The 25,176-nt window shown below is 42.8% G+C and overlaps 1 protein-coding gene across 1 annotated transcript in view; it reads right to left on the bottom strand.

Moving 5' to 3' along the window:
* LOC136442239 (ras-like GTP-binding protein Rho1) overlaps window positions 1-24,068 on the bottom strand; it is a 25,597-nt gene extending 1,529 nt beyond the window's left edge. The window contains exons 1-4 of the mRNA XM_066439000.1: window positions 23,112-24,068; window positions 15,563-15,650; window positions 5,097-5,206; window positions 1,013-1,147 (exon numbers count right to left, since the gene is read on the bottom strand). Of these exons, the coding sequence (XP_066295097.1) occupies window positions 1,013-1,147; window positions 5,097-5,206; window positions 15,563-15,650; window positions 23,112-23,258 (480 nt within the window). The 5' untranslated portion in view covers window positions 23,259-24,068. The remainder of the gene's footprint in view (window positions 1-1,012; window positions 1,148-5,096; window positions 5,207-15,562; window positions 15,651-23,111) is intronic.
* Window positions 24,069-25,176: the final 1,108 nt, after the last annotated feature.

A 25,176-nucleotide genomic window follows, 5' to 3' on the forward strand; every position in this document is an offset into this window, starting at 1 on the left:
ACATTCTAACATACTATGTATCTCAGCTCTGTTGTGATGCGAATAATGTGTAGTTCAAGCACATCTGGGGTTATATCTTTATCGTGGATGGCGTTTCAGCACTTTGTAAGCTCTTATCTCTGCAAATTTCCGTTAAAACTAGCCAGTATATAATTTGACTGTTGCGCAACGATACCCTTTCATCAGAAAAAAACAGGCTACGGTCCTAAAAGGCCCATTCACGCGTGCCTTAAGCTTGTTTTCGAAGTACACACGAATGTTTAAAACGCTTAATTAAATGCACAACCTTAACGTATCTATTAACGGTTTTTGTTGTTAATCTTATCAGATAAAACGTTTATGAGATGGGCGATGCCTCGTCACTGCCACATCACCAAGTGGTTCAACTCGTCGTACAACTCCCGATGCGTCTGAAGTCACCGGTATTCGTTACGTTACTTATAAGTCACACAGTTCTAAAGCCACGTATAAACTGACATTGTGTATGACTAACAAAGCTGAAAATATGTTGAGAGTATATACTTAAGAGTGATAGTCAGCGTAAAGGAATGGGATAACTTGCAACAAATGCCATCAAGATAGAAGATCGGCAAGGTTACAAAAATAGATCTACTCTGGTGACCAGTCGACTTCGCCATTCGACCGGCGGTGTCATGACTATGCAGTTGTAGTCACCAACTCGTAAGAGGTTAAAGGTCATATCAGCAAAACAACAGAATTTGTCAAACGTTGATATATGACGAAATCACCCATGTGAGACCTGCAAGTTACTTTCCAAGCAGAGGCATGGGTCCAGCTGGTTTTTGTTGTGTTTTAGGCTTTATCGTCGGGCTTTCTATTTTGTCCAGGTTTGTCGCCAACGTGTGTTGGCAACCTAAAGGAAACGGGACAAAATAGAAAGCCTGACAAAAACGTATAAAAACCAGTCGGACCCATTCCTCTGCTTGGAAAGTATTGCAGGTAAACAAAACAAAAACAAGTCGTAACGCTATCATACCAGCCTCCGCCTTACCTGTTCATATGACACTGGCTCCTGTCCTTTATACGCCAGTTGTTGTAACATGTTTCTGTCGTTCCGCAGGTCTGACTTACAGGCGATGAGGAAGATGGGGATTCCTCTGCAGAAGTGTCGGATCTCAGGGGCCCACTGGGGAAAACAGAAGACACATGTTATACTTTTGAACTATGTCGTTCGTTCGTTCGTTCAGACCCTTGCCGTGCCCAGTGGCACATAGGGGAGCAGGTTTCCTTGCTGTTTCAGTAGTAGGCATCCTTCCATCCTTCCATCTTGCTGTTTCAGTAGCATGGTAATATTCTTACAGGGAGAGGTTCCTATCCATTCCCTTTTAACCTGCTGGAGGCACCTCTTCGAACACACGGAACCCCCATTACTTATACGTCCCTTCCGACAGAAGGATGCAGCCCCAACCGATATGTCCTGACTCGCCAGATTGAACCGGGGTCTCCCAGTTAGCAACTACATGTAATTGGAACCAGGAGCTCAACTGTGAGGCTGATACCAGTTGAGCTATAGAGACATCCCTGAACTATATCTATACCAATATTATTTTCATGATCATCATCATGAACATAATCATCACCATTATCCTCATCACCGTGATTGTGGCGTGGCAATATAAGTCGTCATACGTTATGGTGTGTCATAAAAGCTATAATTGTAGCTGAACTTTGATTCACCACATTGTTCAAGTTTAAGAACAACTTGATCAGTTTGAACAGTTCATGAGCCAACAAAATATTTTATTTTCACAGACCAGCTGCCGCAGCAGCACAAAGAAAAGCATAGCAGATGTTGAACTCAAAAACGATCTGCAGACAGTCAGAACAGAGAAAAGGCTGTTCCTCGGCTATTGTTTGGGAGAAACAGTTTGAAGCAATTTCGGGCTGCCATTGACAAAAGCAGAAGACCAGCTGTTACAAGATCCCAGTCGAAACCCACAGCAACAACGATTTCGCTACCAAATGTTTACGTGCAAATTTTCTTGTGGAAGACAAAATGATTGTCACGATTTGAAACTGTTAGCAGTATCGGAACACACGTTTAGACTTCTCCTTTTGGAAATGATCACTTTCTTTTGCATGCCTAGGGGGTACACGAAATACCGCCTGCATAATTGCAGGTTATTGGATCGTTTGTCCTGGGTCTGGAATCTCTGGATACAATTTGGCGCTGCGAGATTCCAGCCTTGGAAGGTCCCCTCACTACGGGAGAAGGACGGACAAATAGCCCCGGTAGAGTCTTTACCGATTTTACAGTTTTGTAATTATTAGTAAGGGACATTCCGCACATACTGAGTACAGGGCAACGCCTTTAATTTGTTCCCCATTTTAAAGAAAAACAATGTGTATATTTTCAATAAACCTTGAAATTTGAAACGTGACTACTTTAACAGGAAAATGTGACATGTACTGTTCTTTTCTGTCAACGTAACATACTTTATTTACATAAGTCTCCGGGATTGCGCCAAGTGCCTCAGGGATAGGTTAAACTGAATTGAGAACTGTCAGTCTTAAGTACTTTTGACCTCCATTGTCTATCATATGGCGTGAGAACATATTTCAGACGAAGTACAAATTCTCGAAAGTTCGACTACTTTGGCCGCTGTAAAAGTGACATTGAACTAGATTTATAGACAGATTATACATACTGCAGATTCTATCCAAACGGTACCCGGAAATGAGCCCATATGTGGGGTGAAATTTGCAGCCATTTTGCCCTTGTGGAGTGACCCTCACATTCCAGAGGATATAGTTGTTTTGGCCTTTGAAGATTAGTTCAATATACCGGGGCAGGTGAGGCAGCGTGCACTGCCAACTTCGAATCAACGTTCGAGAGATTAAAAAAAACGCTACTCTGTTTTATTCCAAGTTTTATGGACATATTTTAAAAACTCATCATTTTATATCATGTTGCATTGGCTATAGGGGGCTATAAGGACACGATAACATTGTCGTCACAACCCACGACAAGCTCTCTTTTTCTGTTTTGTTATCTGCATCTCGTTTGTTTGAGTTCTTTTGGAGAGTTTACAAAAGAAATCCTTTCTTTTGTCCGTATGGTTTCTGCCGACGTCCGACAGTCAAACGTTCCTCTCGAATCTGAGCCCTTGCCAACCGGCAGGGACTCAGTTTAGTGTTTATAAAATATTACCTCTCTGCAATATCATCATGCCATTACTGGATGACCAAAAATAACTCTCAAAATTCTTGGTACAGCGCGGAATTGTGAATAGCTCTATCCTAGATGGTCATAGATCTCTTATACTTCGTTACTACCCTAAGGAAGGTTTGTATTGAAAGGTGCATCGTTTTCTTTGTGAGGGAGGGACACAGGGTCATAGTCAAGTACTTGACTGAATCGGACTCCTCCCTTTTCCAATTAGTCGCGTCCACCTCTGCAGATAAGCAGTCATGTCTGAGCCCGGCCCACACATGGTCTGAATTCCTACTAAAATACGACAATCTGGGCAACCTTGCTGACGGCACGTTCTGTGGGACCACCGTTATGTCTGCCGGTCTAGCTCAGTTTTGCACGTGCTGAAATATAAATAAGAGTATGGGGAGGGGGGGCGGCACGGAATGATACTTCACAGAGTCAAACATATTTCACCTGACTACGTAGGCTGCTATGACTGGCAGAATGGCGTTTTAGAAAGAGGTGATGAAATTGTACCAAGGAGGTTGTGTATTTAACCTACCTCCTTGATTGTACAAAATCCAAGCTAATTCAGTTGACAAGATGTTTTGAATACAAGGAATTGCCTCATTTTGCAGGTGACATTTGAAATACTTCAAATGTTGTTGTTTAACATTTTTGCGACGACTCAAGAATACAGTATTACAAGTAGTTGGCACACGACTCATTCAAAATTCCGCTGACACTAGCGTAAAAGATATTGCCACGAATCACGACTTTGACTTGAACACAACGCGTAATACTATGTATATCTCTTCCTATATGACATAGGAGGTACAAGCAATGCACTGGGTTGTCGAAAAATAAACAAAAAGCAAGACGTGTGATGTTTGTCGAAGACGAAATGCCCCCACACACTCTAGCTGTGAACCCTAACGTCAACTTTGAGCTAGCTTTATTATTCCACCCATCTCTAATGGAGAACAGGTGCATTTGCAGACATCCGGCACTTGTAGATTTGTAGTAAAACTAACCGTGGAATTTTAACGCCGCCGATTCGGAACAACACACGAAATGGTGTATTCCAAACGAGCAGAACAAATTACTTTGACCCAAATACCTGTCAGAAAATATGTTGTATTTATGTCAAGCTTTGCCTCGGAAGTCCTTCAACAAGAGGGCATCACTATTATGACTGAACATTCCATTTACAGGATTGGGTTACGCTCGCTCCGATCTTTCTGGACAGATTTATTTACTGTTCAGTGCGGAACTTTTTTGCCAGAGGGCTGCAAATGCTTATTCACTTTACCACTTGATATGTATCTTGATATCGAATCATTTCTAAAATCGTCAGCTAAAGAAATATCCTCAAGCCTTGTTTTAAGTCTTGTAGAAGAAAAAAACGTCCAAAACCTGAAAGATAGCCAACAGATTGTTCCCAACACTGTTTGAGGCAAGGAAGGCTAGAACGGAAACCGGAATGGTCACATCATCGGTTCTAGTGATAGACAACCGGCCGCGGGCCAATATCTGTCACTAATGGTCAGTTTACAGGGTTATTTTCACCTTTTCAGGGTTGGAGTGACCTTTCTATCCCCATTGATTGGCAGACCCATCTAGATGCCATCACCTGTAACCCCTGTCATTACGGCGGTACCTTTGACGTCATAAATCTCGCGAGAAGTCAGATGAATACACAGGACGTGCGGAATAATTGTCCAATCATTTCAGTAAAAGAGTGCGAGTACAGAAAAGCACATAAAGGGTACGCTGATCTGCTCTCTTTTAGTATGCAGTCTGATATGTTACTGAGCTCAGGTTGATTTTAGTTGATAAAATATTTCCTGCTCTTTTCCTCTCCTCACTCTCCTGATATTTTCTCTCCCTTCCTCAGCTCCTCATTTTCATATTTAACTATTCCCTCCATCCCACTCACCCGAACTTCGACGTTCTCGAAACTAGCCTGTGACGACACGTCGAAACAGATGATGATGACGTCAGCATCATTGTAGGACAGCGGTCTCAGCCGATCGTAGTCTTCTTGACCTTGAAAATAAAGCAGTAAAAAAATCACTTTATGTCACACATTGCTTTGTTTTATAGAGAGTTCTAAGTTAACGGGAATCAAGAAAGGAAATCTCAGCATCCATATCTAATACCGTACAAAAATCGATGCATTATATATCATTCAAATGGGGAAAAAGAGAATGCAAAGGAAGAAAGCGGGATAGACAGAAAAACTTGAAGTGCGTCAGTCACATTACATTATTCCCTCCCTATATTTGTTGTTGTTCACCCGTGTAGTGCCTAGTGGCACATTTCTTTCTGTAGCAGGCTATATTTTTACAGAGAGAGGTTGCTAGTCCTTCCCCTTTAACGTGCTTGAGGCACCTCCTCCAACACGGGACCCCATTTTATGTCCCTTCCGAAAGACAACTGCAGTCCCAACCAAGATGTCCTGTATTTTCCTAGTAGATAATTTAGTCAAAAGCCTTTAATGGTTAACCAAGGAGTCCGAAGAAAGGTGTACTGTATATAACAGTGCAACTGGAACCTTGTGTTAGGTTGTGGATAGTCTGTCAAGCCCAGGGATTATAGAGAAACACGCGGCAAAATCATGGGGCAGAAACCTTGGGACGTACCATTACGGATCACAGTCTTAAAAGGTTTTTAAAAAACTGTACCGTCACTTTCTTCAATTCTATTGCAACACTTGAGTCTTCCTGCCCGCTTTTTAGTACCCATGGACAAGATCACAACGTTAAGATTGAAGACAGCTAGGTTAATGGGTGTATAGATGGATGTTCTCCATTGGCCCAGGTAAATCCTTTGCAAGAAAATCGATTTGAAAGAGTAAAGTGAACAATGGACGGCTTGAATCGTCTGCAAACGAAAACATTCCATCAATGCCATACCGATTAAAGGCCTATATACCCCCCTCCCCACTGCAACAAGACACCGCCTACAATGGATGATTACAGGCTTCCACTACATGTCGGGATAAATGGCTTGCCATGACCTAGTTTCATAGATTTTTTGAATGCGTTATATGTAAAATAACCACCACAGGAGACAATTATATGGTGGGGAAACAAACCTTTTAAAACCATACTAGACATCTTTTACATAGTAACGTGTCGTATGTGCTATTTGCTACAATGCTGAACTCAAACGCACTCCACAAACTCCAAGAATGTCCGTGTATACAGATGCATTTGTGTATAACAACAGGGTTTCTTTCTGTGGTTAATGTACATAAATATTGATAGAAGGATACAGAAGTGATTTGAGCGTCTATTGGTAAACAATATGGCATTCACGACAAAGTTGTATCGGAAGTCTCTGACTGTATCATGAATAGACATCTAAAATGGCATGAGGAATAAGAAGGAAGGAGAGTATTTGTTTATTGCGACGTTCCTTGCTGTCTCCGGTTGGGTTTTGTTTACTTTACGTAAGTAACAAACCAGACCACAAGCCACATCCTCTGACGTTAATGACCTTTGGAGATTTGCCGGAAACTAGTAGTCCCCTGTCGTCTGATTATGACGTCATGGCTGTGGAACACCAAGTTCACGTCCGCTTGAGCTTGAGCAGTGAACAGCACGCAACAACTTTGTCAGAATTTGTTGCAAAATTTGCATCCCATAGTTTGGATGATTTGTGTTACATAATTTCTTTAGACACACAAAAAAGAAATTATATAACACAAATAGCTAAACACAACTTATCAACTAGTTTGAGACCTGACAGTATTTTTTAAAGTTCAAACTGTACCGAAACAAGTATTTCAAATTTCTAGTATCGCAAAATCTTGGCTGCATTTTGCGTTAGATTTCTTGGTCTCATTTCTAAGCAATGCTAGCTGAGTTATGAGACCACCATATCTGTGTACAGACAAGACTATCCGGTTCCCTACTCTGCGGGCTCGTTGACAGGTCCGGGCGAGAGTGTTATATCTCTGCCCTGTTGCCCCATGCCTAGGTTTAGACTCTAGAACGCTCTAAAGTTTGCCGTGTTGTGATGGCGCCGATTGACGAGCTCTCGAGCGAGGCCGACCGTGAGTTCGGGCATTCCTGTCGGCTTGTCTGTCAATATGTAAGATGGCGAAGGCAATATGCCATTCTCTGTTTGATGTGGGCAACCGGTCAGCAATAGATGTGACAGTGAATATAGTAATACTTGAAATCATTGAACCCTCCCGAAAGCAGTATCATCATCCTTTTTGTTAATTTTGCTCTAGCTCAAAACGAAATGTCATGGGCCACTGATTAGAAGTCTTCTCCAAACAGCACGCATAAGACTAACCAAGGAGGCTGGACTAACCTGTTTGTGTTTGTTTGTTTGTTTGTTTGTTTGTTGAACTCTAGTTATCCTCTGCGTTTGGAAGAAAATGCCCAACGTGCAGTCGGCAGCGAAAGATCCGTGCCCCCCGCATGCTCAGTATCACATGCGCCACCACGATTCAAGGATCTCTTTCCAAATGATTTACCCCGCTATTGTTTGTTGGAGAGAAGCTACAGTGACAGTTGTGCTATTTCACCTGTGTGAACTTTCCTCTCCAGCGAACCCTTCCCTCCCCGGGGCTATGTTTTTTGTCTCTCTGTCCTACACAGACTACACAGGTATGGCCTGGATACGGTCTTGTCGTGACGTCAATGTGTAAACATCCCCAGGTGACATTTTACGACAGGTATTCAGAGTTTATACTGACGTAAATGGTCTCCTAAATCTGTCATTATCATTGAAATACTTGTCATTATTGCTATAATTTGAATAGGTCACCGAAGTCATAAAAACGACAGAGTATCTGATTTTCTTTCATTTTTTTACTCTCCATTGTTTGAATGTTTTTAGGACCATAAGGTGTGATTGAAATGAAATACAGGGTAGAGCTGCAGTAAATATACTATAGCATTTTTATATTCCCCTTCCAGTGGGAAGGGGGATATATTGTTTTTGCTTGCCTGTTCTTCTTCTTCTTTCTTCTTCTTTCTTCTTCTTCTTCTTCTGCCAAAAACCAAGTAGATGTGCGGTGGTAGCTCTAGTAATGGTATTGCAGAAAGTCATATGTACCTTATGTTACAATGTACGGATGTTATATTTGAGATGTAGGTACCTATAGGAAAGGTGAATACACCTGACAATAAATTATGCTAATGAGGACCTCATTTGCATAATTTATGCAGAAACTTGTATTTCCCTTACCGTAAAAGCTACAGATGTCATATTTGAGATGTAGGTACCTATAGGAAAGGTGAATACACCTGACATTAAATTATGCTAATGCGGACCTCATTTGCATAATTTATGCAGAAACTTGTATTTCCCTTACCGTAAAAGCTACAGATGTCATATTTGAGATGTAGGTACCTTCAGAAAAGGTGAATACACCTGACAATAAATTATGCTAATGAGGACCTCATTTGCATAATTTATGCAGAAACTTGTATTTCCATTACCGTAAAAGCTACAGATGTCATATTTGAGATGTAGGTACCTATAGGAAAGGTGAACACACCTGGACATAAATTATGCTAATGAGGACCTAATTTGCATAATCTATGCATAAAGTTGTATTTCCTTTACCGTAAAAGCTACAGATGTCATATTTGAGATGTAGGTACCTTTAGGAAAGGTGAATACACCTGACAATAAATTATGCTAATGAGGACCTCATTTGCATAATTTATGCAGAAACTTGTATTTCCCTTACCGTAAAAGCTACAGATGTCATATTTGAGATGTAGGTACCATTACGAAGGGTCACAAAACCTGGCCATAAATTATGCTAATGAGGGCCTCGTTTGCATAATTTATGCATATCCCTTACCGTAAATGCTACGGATGTCATATCTCAGATGTAGGTACCTTTAGGAGAGGTGAACACATCTGTATAAAAATTATGCTAATGCAGACCTCATTTGCATAATTTATGCATAAACTTGTATTTAGCTTACTGTAAAGGCTACGGATGTCATATTTGAGATGCAGGTACCTTTAGGAAAGGCCAGAAAACCTGGCCATACATTATGCTAATGAGTGCATTATGCATAATTTATGCATAATTTATGCATATCCCTTACCATAAAAGCTACGGATCATAACGGATGTCATATTTGAGATGCTATATGCTAATGCCGACCTCCTTTGCATAATGTATGCAGAAACTTGGCAATATCCTTACAGTCAATGCTAAGGATGTCATATTTGAGGTGTAGGTAATGGAAGGGGAATATTCTGCATTTTCCAGAAAATGTTGCCATTCTAGTATTAAGGTGTGTTGCTATGAAGATATTGTCAAATGCGAATTGATGACTCCACTCCTTGTGGTTTCACCAAAAACTTCCCATTTGCAAAGACGGCGGGGGTACATTTAGTCAGCCAGTCGTGCTTAGACGTGGTAGATATCATGGGAATGGGGGCAATGCTATCTACCAAAAGCGTCCGTTTTCTTGCATCTTTCTCGCAGACATAAACCAACTTTCTTCAGTGTCTTGGAAAAAATGTCAGGATGCTTTTCTGTACGTGTCACCTGTAGGGAAGATGAGTTCAACTTGAAGAAACTAAACCGGCGGAGACGCCTCAAACCAGATGTGAGAATTCCTGAGATTACCGGGGGGATATTGGCGGTAACATCGTCTGTCGTCACGCCTTAATCCCCTGTCACGCGAGAAAACACGAGAGTCATCTCGACACCTGTTGGTACGAGATATACTACCCCTTACTATGTGGCCAAACTATACCCACGACGTGACATTTCTATCTTCCCATCTCAAATGTCACAGAGCGATGTCTCTCAACGTGGAGACAATATTTTCTTTTTACGAAAAAACGGTCATACTTTATGCCAATCAAAACCTCCCGAAGTTCTACCAATGGATTCTCCGTGTTTCCAGGTGTAATATACCTCGCAATGTTATATCTAGAGGGAGTAGAGGGTAAATACGGACACGTGTACAGTTGACACTTGTGATCTGTGAGTGCCTACCATCTAGGATTAGTGGTGGATCTTGGTTACGCACCAGATTCTCAAAGGAGGTTGAAAAGAACCCGTTCTTGACTTCTTGTTTCCAAATCGTCACACTGCTGCCATATCGTCGGATTCTTTTCGATATGTACACTACACATGTCCTTATTCGGTATGCACATTGCACCGATACATGCTGATGGAAGCTTTAAACGTTAACCAAATAATTGGCCATGTTTACAGATGAAAACGTCGACCAAATAATCGACTGTGTTAATTTACAGATGAGCGACTCGACGTCACTAGTACGGGAGGTTTCGTTGAAATCAATGCGTCTTGAGGAAGAAGGGTGTGCCTGGAGGAGTGACAACTTTCAGCGCCGTCTGGAACGTGACTTAAGAACATACCACAGGAATTTAACCTTATGCCACCATTGCAAGAAAAGCAAGCAGTTGACTCAGCTGAGCCGAATGGTAAACCTGGTCCTAATTAAGAAAAGCGTTAAAGGATACGCTGTAACCATGCTAACGTTACAACTGTTGATATGGAAAATGCGTCATGTGCCAGAAAAACATACCACACAAAACGACATTTAACATGTGCATCATTTTCCTCCTTAGTTCAGAGGTCCTTACCAAATTCATATTCATCATTTATGAGAAATGATTGATCCACCAATTTCTGAACATGCTTGGCCTAGATATGCCAACGGAATCGTTTGCAAATCGGCAATTCAACTCCACTTACTCAATAGTTCAGGGACATTTTCACCATTCAACGGTAAATTATAGATGATTTAATACCCACTGCTGTCTCTGTTCGATAGGGAAATGGGACAAGCTGAATTCGGAATATGCAATAGTGCGCAGCTAGTTTTGCACACATCGATATATCGATTTCTTCAATATTTTTTTAGTGAGTTGTCAGCCACACATTATTTGTAAGCCACACATGGATGGATGCCCCTATAGCCCAACTGGTAGCAGCCGTACAGTTGAGCCCAATTAGTCGCTAACTGGGAGACCCCGGTTTAATCCTGGGTCAGGGCATTTCGGTTTGGGCTGCACCCGTCTTTCGGATGGAACGTAAAATCGGTGTCCCGTGTTCGAGGATCTAGGAGGTGCCTCGAGGACAGGAGGGGCTAGCAACCCCTCCCTGTGAAAATATACCCTGCTACTGAAACAGCAAGGACATTTGCTGCCCTATGTGCCACTAGGCACTACAGGGGTCTGAGCGAACGAGGCCACGCATGGACGTAGCGTCACCGGAAACCATCTAATACCACCACACTCGGTACGTCATCCATACCCTCTCCCCTTTCTCTTCCGTCACGCTGGGCGGTGAGACTCAATACAAGCTACTGTGAACTCGCAACGGTAGCTTTGAAGTCTTCACCTGACGCTTAGAATTTTCACTGACACAGATATAAATACTGGTCACACACAAAGGTGGTCCTGTTCCTATACAACTACCGGCTTGTTTCCTTTCTCTCAGTCGTAATCGCTTCACACCCCAGTTTGAAAGATTCGCCTTACGCTAGCTTCGTCTGATGTCTCCGCTAAAGCTTTACTACCAATGGAAATGTTCCCATGCATCCGATGTCTCCTAAGTCTTACAATAACAAATTTCACGTGAGAGGTAACAAATATAGTGTTAGAATGGGCCGTAGAGTGCGTACCCTGAAAAGCCTTACTCTTGGACAAAACTTTTCTCTCAACACGAATAGAAAATACAGTGTCAAAACTTATCTGGTTGGTGATTAGAGAAGACGACATCTCCATTGATACACCAGTACTCATTGTGTGTTCAAGTATGGGATTGGTCGGCAACAGGTGCAGCATTCAACCAGAGATATTGTCAGAAAAATCAGAAGCAAGGCTTTGGAACAAGGGTTGATCCTACGGGCGCACAACAGTGATAACGCACTGTGATTGTCGTTACAAAACATTATCATTCAAACGAACTCATCAAACCGTCTACAATTGGAGCTCAAAGTTCCAGACTAACCCATAGGAGACGTGATCTGTGGAGGATCTAACACCGTGACACGAGGTCAGCACCTGTCTCCATACCGGCCTAGATATCCTTGGTCTTCTGCCAAGTTCTTCATCCGGTTAAGACGCCAGGTCTCACGTCTTGGGAGTGTCAATCAATAGCCTTGTGCCAGACTTATCGCCTTTCTATGCTCTATAACCCATCGTCTAAGCAACTTTCACATGAGGATTGAAGGAAGGGATTGTTGCTTCTTCAGGGGACCCCAAAAAAGGTCGCACACAGCTCGAAACTTGTTACACTGGAAGTAACTGAATGTTGAACGTGACAAAGACAAATACCCTTGTACCAGACATATCGCCTTTCTATGCTCTATAACCCATCGTCTAAGAGGTGAAGATATTGCTGCAACAAATACAACAGTAGAGTCCATTCCAAGTCACCGCGAGGGTTGTTATTCTCATAATTTAGAACTATTTTTAAGTTATTGTTATTATTTGTGTACGAGATTTGATACTTTTGAAATATTTTGAATGTGATTTCAACTTTATAAATATTTCTTAAGTTTTCTAAAACTTTAGAAATATTCATGATGTAGAATATGATATTTACAATGGTTTCTAAATAATAGTAACAGCATTCTACCATTATTTACAATTATTTACAATTTCTTACCATTTTCTACCATTATTTGTAACATCTCTATAAATAGGTCAGAGGGCTGGGAAGAAAGTAATTCACACATCCTTGTGAAGTTTAGGGAAGAATGCTTTCCACAAAGGACCGAGCGGTGTCCTGCAGTGAAGTCTAAAGATGTAGAAAGGCAGACAGAAGGGCTGGATTAGCACCTACATTTATGGGGGCAATCACCATTCTACCATTGTTAACCATTTTCTACCTTTTTTTGTAAATATTTCTAAAAGTTAAATAATCACATAGATGTTTAGAAATTATTACAAATAAAGAGGTTTTTGTGCAGTTACTTTCAAAATATTTCTAAATTATCTAATTAAATTCAAATAAATTCATATTTTTGTCTTTGATCTTTTAGAAAAATTTAGAACTATTGTTAGTCAGATATTCTTTTATTAGAAATTTTTCAAAATGATTACAAACATTATTATAAAACCCTCGCGGTGACTCGGAATGGACTCTAGTGTCAAATCTCAGGTGATCACAGCCGTATTGATGCCAAAGCATGAACATTGCTGCTGTCTATGTATAGCTTCCATTAGTCAGACTGAGGGAGGTAAGATTCCGTCAGTGACGGGATGATAAATTGATGCTAGTGTTTCCCAACACGTGTGTGATGACAGACGTCTGCGACAGACGACGTTTACTTGATGGGTATGATGACGTAATGGTACTAGTACTAGTATATACGCGAACGCGGCGGCATGAAGAGTTCGTTGTGGTTGATTGGCGGCCACCTTGGCAATGTAACACCTGTGCTGGTGGCTTGAGACGATCAAAGACGACCTAAGCTACCAGGTGTGAGTTTACTTACAAGGAATCTCCAAGCTGCTACATTGGTGCACGCAAGGAGGTTTTGAACTGCGCAGCTGCATAGAGGAGCTTCAAGAATGTATTACCTCTTTCTCAGTAACGATACAGCTTTACTCAATAACGTTTTGCAGTTTTGAGTGATACAAAAGTTTCTCAAGCAAGCTGTTGGAGTAACTTTTGTATTGTGTATCTAATTACCTGGATGTCTAACCCTCATTGATGTTACAGTTTTAGCTTTCCCAAACAACGTGTACAGGGATTCCTTGAATGCATGTGAAATGTTTATAAATACACCCTGACAGGCGACGCAGTAGCCTTAGCCCCTACTCGGGACGATGCACACGTTAATTACATGGGAAGTCCTCCTTTGTACCCGACCGGCCCTTTTAGACGCCCGGGTCAGCCCCGTTGAACGGCGATGAAAGCAGGACTTCGGGCCTGACCTGGAGCGGTGATACCCGGTTTCCGATGCCGCTTAAAAAGTGTTGTGTTTAGACGTGACGCTAAATTCTTTTCTGGGGAGATCATCGCCTAACAGCTGCCTTCCATGATGACCAAAGGCAGACTTGTTCTCTCAATGATTGCATATTTTAGATCAAAGTTGCTATAAATCTTTGATCCAAGGTAGTTCTGACTGTAAGAAACCGAATAAACTGGAGGGGATTGCCAGCGAACCAAACAAAAACAAACAAAACTTTCAGTCTACATTCTAACCATAAATACCAAAAGAGGAATACTTGTGAGCAACCTATTTTCCTCTGACATGCCATATTGATATTTTACATGGTTTGCACGAGATACATTTCTGCCTGGAAACCGATCTCTTTCATAACCAGGGGGTAACGTAGACCCGCCTTCACAGAGATTTAGCGAGTAACTATTTTTGTCTTGAGCAAAGAGGCAGAGTTGTTGGACACCGCCCGATCGTGTTGCGCAAATGGAGGGGTGGTGTTTGCACTGTAGCGCACAGGTGCCTCCATGGTACACATGTGACCCGTGTCACCACAGGAATTCCCACCACAATTATGGCGGGAAAATATCATCAAGTACCGCCCACATGAAATATTTCGGCTCCTTTTTGTACAAATTCTTCTCTTGTACCTCAAGAATGACATCATCAAAAATGCGCCAAATAGTAGTTTTCCAAGCAACTGGATATGATTTTGGAAACGGTCAGACATTTTAAGTAGCATCCACTACTTTTCGTCAGTGACACTGACAAAACTACGGGTCTATCATAAAAATGGTTCAGAATAGGATGCTTGTAGGTGGATTTGAATGGATTGTAGTGTGTATTATTGAACTTATCATAGTCAATAACTGTCATCCTCATTTTTCCTCACGTGACCCCAAGTTTATGACAGGTTGTAGATTCATTAATCAGTGAATAAGGCAGTCGGTTGACATTGACGATGCAACAAGTGGATGGCAATATCATGCAGAGAGCGGGTATTCATCTGACCTTTGACCCTTTATCCGATTACCCGTTTCGCGTCGCTAAACGTTCGCCCGATTCCAGCTTAAATCCTTTTTAAAGGTTAAAACTGACGATATGGGGGTGTACTTTGAAGGACAGCTACTAAACGTGTATACGTGACATCATAGAGGGTACAAGAGTGTACATGGAAACAGAGGAGGGAGCATCAAGTCATCATAAGAAAGCTGTTTTGTTGTGAGCACTTTGTAACGCAACAGGAAAAGGACGCGCGTGTGCGCAACTAAATAGGAAGATCGCAAGCTAAGGAAGATTCTACACTCAAGTTACAAGAGGGTAGAGACGGAAAAAGTATAGAGAAGTGCCTTAGTCATGTCCTATGGTGGGCGTACGTCATCAGGATAGGAGATAAGATTAGAAATTGATAGCTATAACATGGCATGCTAATCAACGATGAGATTATGAATCATGAACTCTGGTAAAATCTCTTTGCCCTTACCTGCTGTGTCCCAGAGGTTGAGTTCCACCAGTTTGGATCCCAGGTCCACTCTGGTTTTGTAGTTATCAAACACTGTGGGGACGTAGACCTAGGGAGGAATCACACATACAACATGTTCAGTTAGACCGTATTGTTATACTAACTTACATACATACATACAAACATAGTCGTACTCATTAGTTGGAGCATTCACAAAGCTTAGTCTCCAGTATACACTAACTTAACTACATAATTTGTTCCAAGAAATTACATGTGAGCACACAAAATAGTTTTCTTAGTCGACTCGGGGCTGTGTGTGAGGAGATTTGGGCTGCTCAACTTGTGGAGTTTTCGAACTAGAAAACGCTACTTAAGTGGGCTTGGGTTCTCCTCGCACAGTGCTGAGTCGGCTATAAATCGACTTAAAAACGGGTGTGTAAGTATGTCGCGCTATTAGAATGGAGTTAAACCTAATTGGAAGAAAGCAACCCTTCCCCGGCCATTCACTTTATATTTGATTTGACCCAGACGAACTGTAATAATCATGTAAGCCGTTCTTCCACATTGTTTTGACAAGGTTACGTAGAGGGCACAACAACAATTTTTGCACGCACGACAAACTTATACCTGTCCGACAAAACACATGCAACATCTCACAATAAAACTCCCAGTCCCGATTTTTCATTCTTAGTGCTAATACCAAGCGATGCATATCTATCAAACTAAATTATCCTCACATCGTACATATCTGATTTCGTGCCATTGTATGTAGAGCTTCCCTACTGCTTGTTATACAATAGGAAAAATGAGTCCTATAGTGTGCTGAGACTAGCATGGCAAATCCTATCATCAATCTTACGGGTCATTTGAGACCAGGGGGTATTCCATAAAGTTCCGTTGGGGGGATAATGATTGGTTCGTGTGGGAAGTTTTGCGTACCCCATGCAAAAGTGTCCGTACCCTCATGCAAGTGTCCGGACCCCCCTACAAACGTGTCCGTACCCCCGTGTAAGTGTCCGTATCCATATGAAAAAGTGTCCGTACCCCTATGAAAAAGTGTCCCTACCCCCTTGCAAATTTTCAACGTTAGTTGGTAGACAATCAGATTCCTTGATAATATGTACCTCCACAATACAGTGACCACAATATTGTTTAAATTAACAATCAAGTTTGGTTCAGACTCATCAAAGACAAGTGGATGGTTTGTTACTTAATCTAATTTAGTCTTAAAACAACATCGATGAGAGATACTACTAGTATTACCTCCTAAATTCAGAGGTATCTCACATCGATGTTGTTTCAAGAGTAAATTAAATTAAATAACAAACCAGCCACTGATTCCACTCGTCTTTGAGAACAAGACCCCGGATCTAGTCACGTGATGACAACAAAGACTGCCATTTGTTCTGCCTTTTACACATTGAAGTGTCGCAAACATAACATTACCGTACTAGCGAACCAAATTAAGATGGTAATTCTTGACAAACAAACTGCTCTTTCGCGTCTCCTTGTTAATTATCACCCATTATATTTCCAACACCTTCCCGTTATTGTGTAAGAAGGGTCGTATGAAAGTTCTGGGTGGTAATTGACAGAGAGACAGATGCAACACCTCATTTGCATAATCCCGTAACTATACCGAAAATGTGTAAAAATAAACAAGAGCTTAAACAGTCGTCAGGGTACTATGAATTCTCGTCCATGCTGACATTCCAACCTGAGATGCTACTGGTTGTTTATTTATTCAAATAAACGCCGTTAGCCTGAAGACAAGTAGTTCGCTGAAATCTGAGAGACTTTTGTCATGTAAAAGTTTATGTAGATATGTAGCAACTGATTTAGAACCGGTGATTTAGATGCCGCCAGTAAACGTACTTTTAGTACTTGACTAGTAGCGCAACGATTGAACGTATTTTATTGGGACAATATCGGGCTTTCTATAATCCTTTTGAACGACGTTTTGAACGGGTGTTGTTGCTGCTTTATCCATATCTTAGAAATTGAAGAGCATTAATTAATGGTTACGTGTACGCCACCAGACACCGACATCACAAGGTGGATTCCAAACAAACGATTAAGATAAGGATCTCGAGGTGAAAGACGTGTGCAACTGGAATTTTGTTTAAATGTGGACAAAGCAGACAAACACACAGTAGCAAGACTAGAGCTTAGCGCCAGCTGAGATACACAGGTAGACTTAATGCAGGTATATTCGCAAAATTACAAGCACAAGATAGGAGCCAAACTTTTACAATTGTTTGTAAGCGTGTCCTGTATAAGGGCCGCTTTACACACAGTCTACTTTACCCGCACTAGTCCACTTTAACTGGACTAGTTCGCCTCCCGTTCCCAGTCTAAAGAGGAGAATCCGGTTTCTCCAGGAACCGCACCAGACCACATCCCAACCCTGGTCTAGTCCACATCAGCAGGGGGTCGATGCGGTTCCGATCTGTGTGTAAAGAGGAAACTGGCTCCGGGACCGCTTTCGGGGTCATGATAATGATATGCTAATAAGCCTGCGCTAGCAATAGAAGCATATTTTCCTCATTCTGAAACGTTTGTGCAATTGTCATTGAAAGTTTTCGAATGTTTCAAGTGCAATGGCCTGCCACCCGTGGCTGCTTCTTCTTTGGTGTTCTCCTATGACCCGATCAACGTGCCCGACTTGCAGTACAGCCAGCGAGGCGAGGACGAACGCCGGCGGGTTCAAGCCTGGTCTTGCCTATCCCTGTACATGCATCTCATCGTCCTTTTTTTGTTGGGCTCGTACTATTTCATATGCCAGAAAACGCTTGTAGCAAACATAAGAAATATGAGAGGAGCGACTGTAATATCTCGCACCGCGGGTGGCGCAATGCCCTTCCGCCCGTAGGTCTAAAGACAACCGATCCGGTTCGGAACCAGTTCCGATTATCAGAACTGGACCGTGTGTAAAGCGGCCCTTTTAAGAGTGGCTTTACACTGAGTCTACTTTACCCGAACTAGTCCACTTTAACTGGACTAGTTCGCCTCCCGTTCCCAGTGTAAAGAGGAGAATCCGGTTTCTCCAGGAACCGCACCAGACCACATCCCAACCCTGGTCTAGTCCACATCAGCAGGGGGTCGATGCGGTTCCGATCTGTGTGTAAAGAGGAAACTGGCTCCGGGACCGCTTTCGGGCTCATGATAATGATATGCTAATAAGCCTGTGCTAGCAATAGAAGCATATTTTCCTCATTCTGAAACGTTTGTGCAATTGTCATTGAAAGTTTTCGAATGTTTCAAGTGCAATGGCCTGCCACCCGTGGCTGCTTCTTCTTTGGTGTTCTCCTATGACCCGATCAACATGGCCGACTTGCAGTACAGCCAGCGAGGCGAGGACGAACGCCGGCGGGTTCAAGCCTGGTCTTGTCTATCCCTGTACATGCGTCTCATCGTCCTTTTTTTGTTGGGCCTGTACTATTTCATATGCCAGAAAACGCTTGTAGCAAACATAAGAAATATGAGAGGAGCGACTGTAATATCTCGCACCGCGGGTGGCGCAATGCCCTTCCGCCCGTAGGTCTAAAGACAACCGATCCGGTTCGGAACCGGTTCGGATTATCTGAAGTAGACTTCATGTACGGATTTAAACTGTGACCGCCTGCTACTTTTATTGAGGAGGTGGTTTGTTGTTTTGACCTCCTTGGATTTTATGTGGCGGGGGGTTTCAGAGGTCAATTTGGTCCTTCCAGTTGTCGTCGTAAAATTGCAGAAGTGAAAACACACCTCTTATTATCTCATTCCTCCCCTCACAGGTAATGCAGTAATGCACTTTACTTATGTTCCAGTCCAATGATATGACTCGTTCAAGAAATATGTATTCCATCATCAGTAAGTTGAAGTACATGTAACATACTTTTGTTGTTGCGAAGTGCACCATTAACTGACCGTGAGTCAGATGGGCTCTTGAACCGCCGTCAGTAGCCAGGCCTCTGACCTTCTCATATCAATTACACCGGCTCGGGTAACAATTGCAATGAACCCACTTCTCAGACATGATTCACTCTTGTTATGTTTAGTACAGGGGAGAAGGTGAGCCACTTTAGAAGATTTAGAAGGCGCTACGGTAGAATTTCGTCATCTTAGTATGCATGGTTTTCTATGCGATAGCAAGTGCAGAGAATCTCATCTTCACTCTTTCGGCAACTTCGCTATATTGTGGAGGCATATTTTATCAACCTTTTTCTAGTTATCACAGTCATTCATTTGTGAATTTTGGTGTTTTATACAAATAAACTAGACAATGCACTCAGAGAGTGTAGCATAGTTTCACCTGTATGATTGACATGCTTGTGATAGGGCGAGTTTGGTTTTATTGAGTACATTCAGCGGTCAAACTTACACAGACAGGACATGGTCCGACGACTGAGGTCAAGGTTTCCACAGTTGCTGTCAATCTTAATTACCCAGATTTCCAACCTGCGATTCCAAATCTCGCGATTTTTATTCAAGCACTGTCAAACAAATACCCCCGAAAACATTACATCCTTCGTGGACATTTGAAGACAAATGGGACTTTTATTCTAGGTTTTACGGTATCATTGGACAGAAAACAACGTCTGTCTGTCCTCCCCAGTCCGGTATGCGGCTGGTTAATTTGCCGTCACCAAATTACACCCCTCACTCCGCGGGATCAGACCCCTCCGAGGGGACTATTTTCCCGCCCAACACAACCACAACAGCTTCCGTCTTTGTCTAGCCTTTACTGGCAGAAACGAAAAATGTTTTCCACGTTCGCGTGGGGCTAACTATCCAGGCAACTGCACAATGGAACCTAGGAATATATTCGTCACAGGGCATTTCAGGGGGTGACGGATTTGGTTTTACCTTAAGGCGTTCGTGCGCTGATAATAAACATGTGAAAGTGCAATGACCTGTGATCATATCTTCTCAGGCATGTATTCAATACTTATAATAGGAGAAAGGAACCTTTTGAGAAAAAAATCTGATCTTTTGTTCGTTTAACTTGATTTAGAATCTTCTCAATGAATAATTGAAGAACGCGACAGTTGTTAAATGAGTGCGCCTTGTTGTAGCATTTGTTATGCTTATAGACGTTCTAACTAGCGCTATGTTGTTGGACAACTTCGTCACAAGTAAACAAACCACATATTTGTGCCCCTCCTACACCATTATTTCTCGCCTCGGAATACCCAAACAATGACCCAATATAACAACTAGAGTTCCACAAACACATTATCTTCGCCAAATAATCAAGGCTTATCACGGAGAGTGATTAATATTTACGTGCTTATCACCTCCTGCAAATTTGATCATGCACCATACCATTTGGAAGTTATGATGGGGCGAATGAGTCCAGTCTAGATATGGTTAAAAATCATTTGGTGGCACAGGACTAGTAGATGTGTAGAGTGTGCTGATATATGTTATAACTGGTCATGAAAAAATATGAGTATGTTGATATTATATGGGCCACAAAGGTTCGATATTGCAGTGTTGTAAGTTGAAAGTGATGATGAAACAGTACAGTCAATATATATGAATAGAATAAATCTGGCTGGTTGTTGACGTGTTTCCAGGTGTTTTTAGGTGTTTTTGTCAGGCTTTCTATTTTGTCCCTATTTCGTTATGTCGCCAACCGTTTGGAACAAAAAGGCCTAAAATGAACGCGTTAAACCAGCAGAAACCACACCTCTGCTTGCATGGCTTGGAGAATAGTTTATTTATTTGACCTACATGTACGTTTATGCAAGGCCATCTGTTTTCATGACCTGACACTGTCCGATGTCCCATTGAAATGCAGTAGGCTAACAAACTTTCCTTACTAATTATGCAAATTAGCTCCTGATTTGCATAATTAGTTATTGATAATGTAAAGCACAATCTGAGCTCTCTACATACCAAACATCAAGACGATCTGTCGACCCCTTCTCAAGTTATTCATGTCCGAATGTCAAAACAAAAACACCCACTGCAGTTCTTAACAAGCCGCTAGGGGGCCCAAATTTACAGAACTTACTTTCTGTGGCATGAACTATCTACCACACAAAAATCATGACCATAGCACTTTCAGAAAATATGCCCCTAAATTTGGAAGCTCCGCTGCAGTACCTTAGGTACCCGCTAGAAGGCCCATTATCGAACTTGACCTTCCTTTCTGTAAACCCTACCCATCGACTAAATATCATACGGATCCATCAACAGCTTCTTGAGTTATGCTGGCGACATACAAATACACATTCACACAAAGCCCGCTGCAGTACCAACGGAAAATACCAGGGGAACCATTGTTGAACTTGACCCCCGTTTTCACAACATCTACACACCTGCAAAAAATCATGAAGATCCATCAACGTTTCCGTCACTTTTTTTGCCTACATACAAACACAAAAAAATGTAAAGTCTGCTGCAGTACTGTTGAAAAACGCAAGGTGAACCATTTTCGAACTTGACTTTCCTTTGCACAACCACTACACACCTACCAAAAATCATAAAGATTCATTGAAGCTTTCTTGAGTTATGCTCCTGACATACATTCAGACCCACCCAACAGATTTTTCAACCGAAAACATAATCCTCTCCGAGTACAAGTACTCGTCGAAGATAATTACGTTTTAACAAGGAACCTCCTTGGTTTTAAGCACTCCGAAACTAAATCAAAACAGTCGTTTGAAGGACCAGCGTTGGTGTCGCCCTTTCCATGCATTCTGTTATTTGCTTTCTTCTCTTCCCCTGTATTATTATGTCAACAAACGGATGCATTGTCGTGTATACTTTCTAGACACGTGTGGCAGAATGGATGTGCACGCAAACCCAGCACCTCAAACCCAGCTAGGATCTGACGAGAACTAAACTGTCAGGTTGTTGATAGCCTCCCCTGCAGCCTTCTAGGAGTGCCGAAGTTTATTTTTTAGGAGCGCTGAGTCGTGATTTTCAAAATATATACAAGATATTTTCTCAACTCTGTGCCTCTAGAAACATTACAACGACCCCCCCCCCCCCCCCCCAAATGAACGCCAGTGATCCTAGAAGGCCTGCAAAGGAGGCTATGTGGTTGGCCTCATGCCATGACAGAAGTGAATACTTCCCCGTTTCCCGGCGACTCACAACCTTCCCATTCACTAACCAGTTCGTTTCCCCTCGCCCTGACCAGGGACATCACGGTGATGATGCGTGTTTGGTGTGGGTGATTTCTGTATATCTAGTCTTTTCCCTGCCCCATACCACACTGGGCTATGTTAACACAGCTGATGACAAAGATAAATACAACATACCGACAGCTAGAACATACAATCAATCTGTGTTTGTGGCTGAGGGGGGGGGGAATGATTAATGAAGGTTTAGACAAATTGCTGGGAGGCTGCCTAAATGGTACCTCGTTGGTGCATATGAATGCACACTGTAGTGAAAGTGAGATTGTACATCGCTAATTTGTTAAGAAAGAAGCTTCTTGAAACAAATTAATCAAGTCTGACTTAATGAACTGTTTATGTGACCTTTCTATCGTTTAGAAGACAGCCGATTGCATAACTTCTACAGGCGGTTGCCTTCTCTACAGTATGTTGTATGAAGGTATGATAAGTCTTACCTTTGGGAATTCCTTTCTGCAGTAAACCATCAACATACAAGTCTTTCCGCACCCTCCGTCGCCCACCACGACCAGTTTACAGCGTACGAAAGGTTTCTCCTTGCCCCTCGGGGAGGGTGTGATGGTGGGCCCGTTGTTATCGTACATCGTCCCGATGATTTTCCCGAGGCTCGCCACGGTGGAGCCCGGAACAAAGCCCCAGAAATCCCAAACACGTAGTGCGGGGGGAACGCGTGGTTCGTTCCGTCACTGCAGATTCACTCGACTGCCATCGCCGGTGTTGGGTTCAAATCCCACGGACGTCAAACTTCCTACCTGTGCACACCTCTGCACACCAGGTGAGAACTCCCCAGGTGTGAAATTCTGACGTCTCACCTGCGTGTGGGCCCCCGACAGGTCGCGACCACTCGTAGGTCCGGTGTTTTGACCACAAGTACAAAGCAGGGTCGGACCTCTGTGGCCGAGTCGTTGCGTCAGTGTGCAACACAATTCGGCGAGGGCGCGGACCGGAGACCACCACACAATGGCTTTCGTGTTCCGATTTTCCCGAAACTACACGAAGAAGCACTGCGATTTCTGACAGGCGACGCTTGGAGGCACAGTATCCTTGGTGACCACGGAATAACTTGTGTGAAGCAGTGTCAGCAGGGAGTTATATCCACAGCCACAAGTCTTGGTGTGAAGTGAGTCAGTGTGAGTGACTGTCCTTCACACTTCACCGTCTACGAAACGCCTTGAAGGCACCACAACCCGGCCACTGACTCAGCTCAGTAAAGTAAGACGACTTGGGCGGATCACCTGAGTCGCGAGGTGAGCTGACCCGAAAAATTTCCAGCGCCCGGAGAATTCCACCGGCCACAGAGGCTTCTCCAGCCCGTCTGTTGTCACAAGCTGTCGGAATGCCTACACGTGTGGGAGGGAAGGGGCGGGGCCTCCTGCGAGGAGGAGTGGGAAACTACTCATCCTTTCTCTATTGTCACCTACACGATAATTGACATGGTAGAATCACGTGGTACGCTGACGTCATGACGTGCCCTCGGTAGGACGTCCCTTGCCTCGGGCTTCATTTTTGCACGGATGGTCGCCTTTAAGACCGAATCGACGGTAAAATAACAGTTTGCCTCGCTACTTGAACGCGTGGCCTTCACCAAGTGATTAAAAGTGCAACTCAGAACAGCGCCACCTAGTGTTCCATGACATGCAGTGCCACATATTCTTTTCCGAGCATCTTTAGAGAATGATTTACCCGTTGCGTCTAGATCCTAGGCGTAAAGGTGGGCTCTAGAAATCTCCTCCATAACACATGTTTATTGGCTGAAACCATGAAAATGATAGACTATTTCTGCATAAACGACAGAAAATTGACGTGAAATTGGGCTTGGTGGCAGAGTGGGCGGTGTGAAATTGAAAAGATGATGTAAGCCTGATATTTGTAGCCAACGTCCGGTGGGAAGATCCCACACCCTAGCCTCCTGTGCAGGCCTCCTATAACGCGCGACATATATATTGGGGGAGGGGGGAGCTCTTATGCGGCAAGGGAGTTGTGCAGCCGAGGGAGTTGTATAGCCGAGGGGTCCGCGCGTTATCTATCTAGTAGATAACAATATATATGTCGCGCGTTATAGGAGGCCTGCACAGGAGGCTACCCACACCCAGCGTTCCCCAGCAACTACTGATCATTCCAGATTCGCGCAGGATATACAAATACTACTCGGTCACTCTTTAAAACCCATCCCTGTTCTCAGAACTTGTCGTGTCCGATAGGGAGACGCCAAGTATTTCAGTGAGTCATTTTAATGTACACGTCAGCATCGCTAGCTAGTGTGGATATAAAGTGTAGATATAATCCAGATAAAGATTGGATACAGTCCAACAAAATGCTGACGAATGTGAAACTCATTTTCCCAATGAGACACGAAACAAGAAGTCTGATTCTAATTTTACAGTCTGTGACTCTGTGGTTCGCTATAGCTTTGTATAGCTGCTCTACATACGACCAAGGAGGTTCAATCCATACACATCTCACAGTCAGTATACCATCTTGAAGAAAGACCTGTGCCTTTTG

This window comes from Branchiostoma lanceolatum, chromosome 1 (genome assembly GCF_035083965.1).
Source record: "Branchiostoma lanceolatum isolate klBraLanc5 chromosome 1, klBraLanc5.hap2, whole genome shotgun sequence".
Taxonomy (NCBI): domain Eukaryota; kingdom Metazoa; phylum Chordata; class Leptocardii; order Amphioxiformes; family Branchiostomatidae; genus Branchiostoma; species Branchiostoma lanceolatum.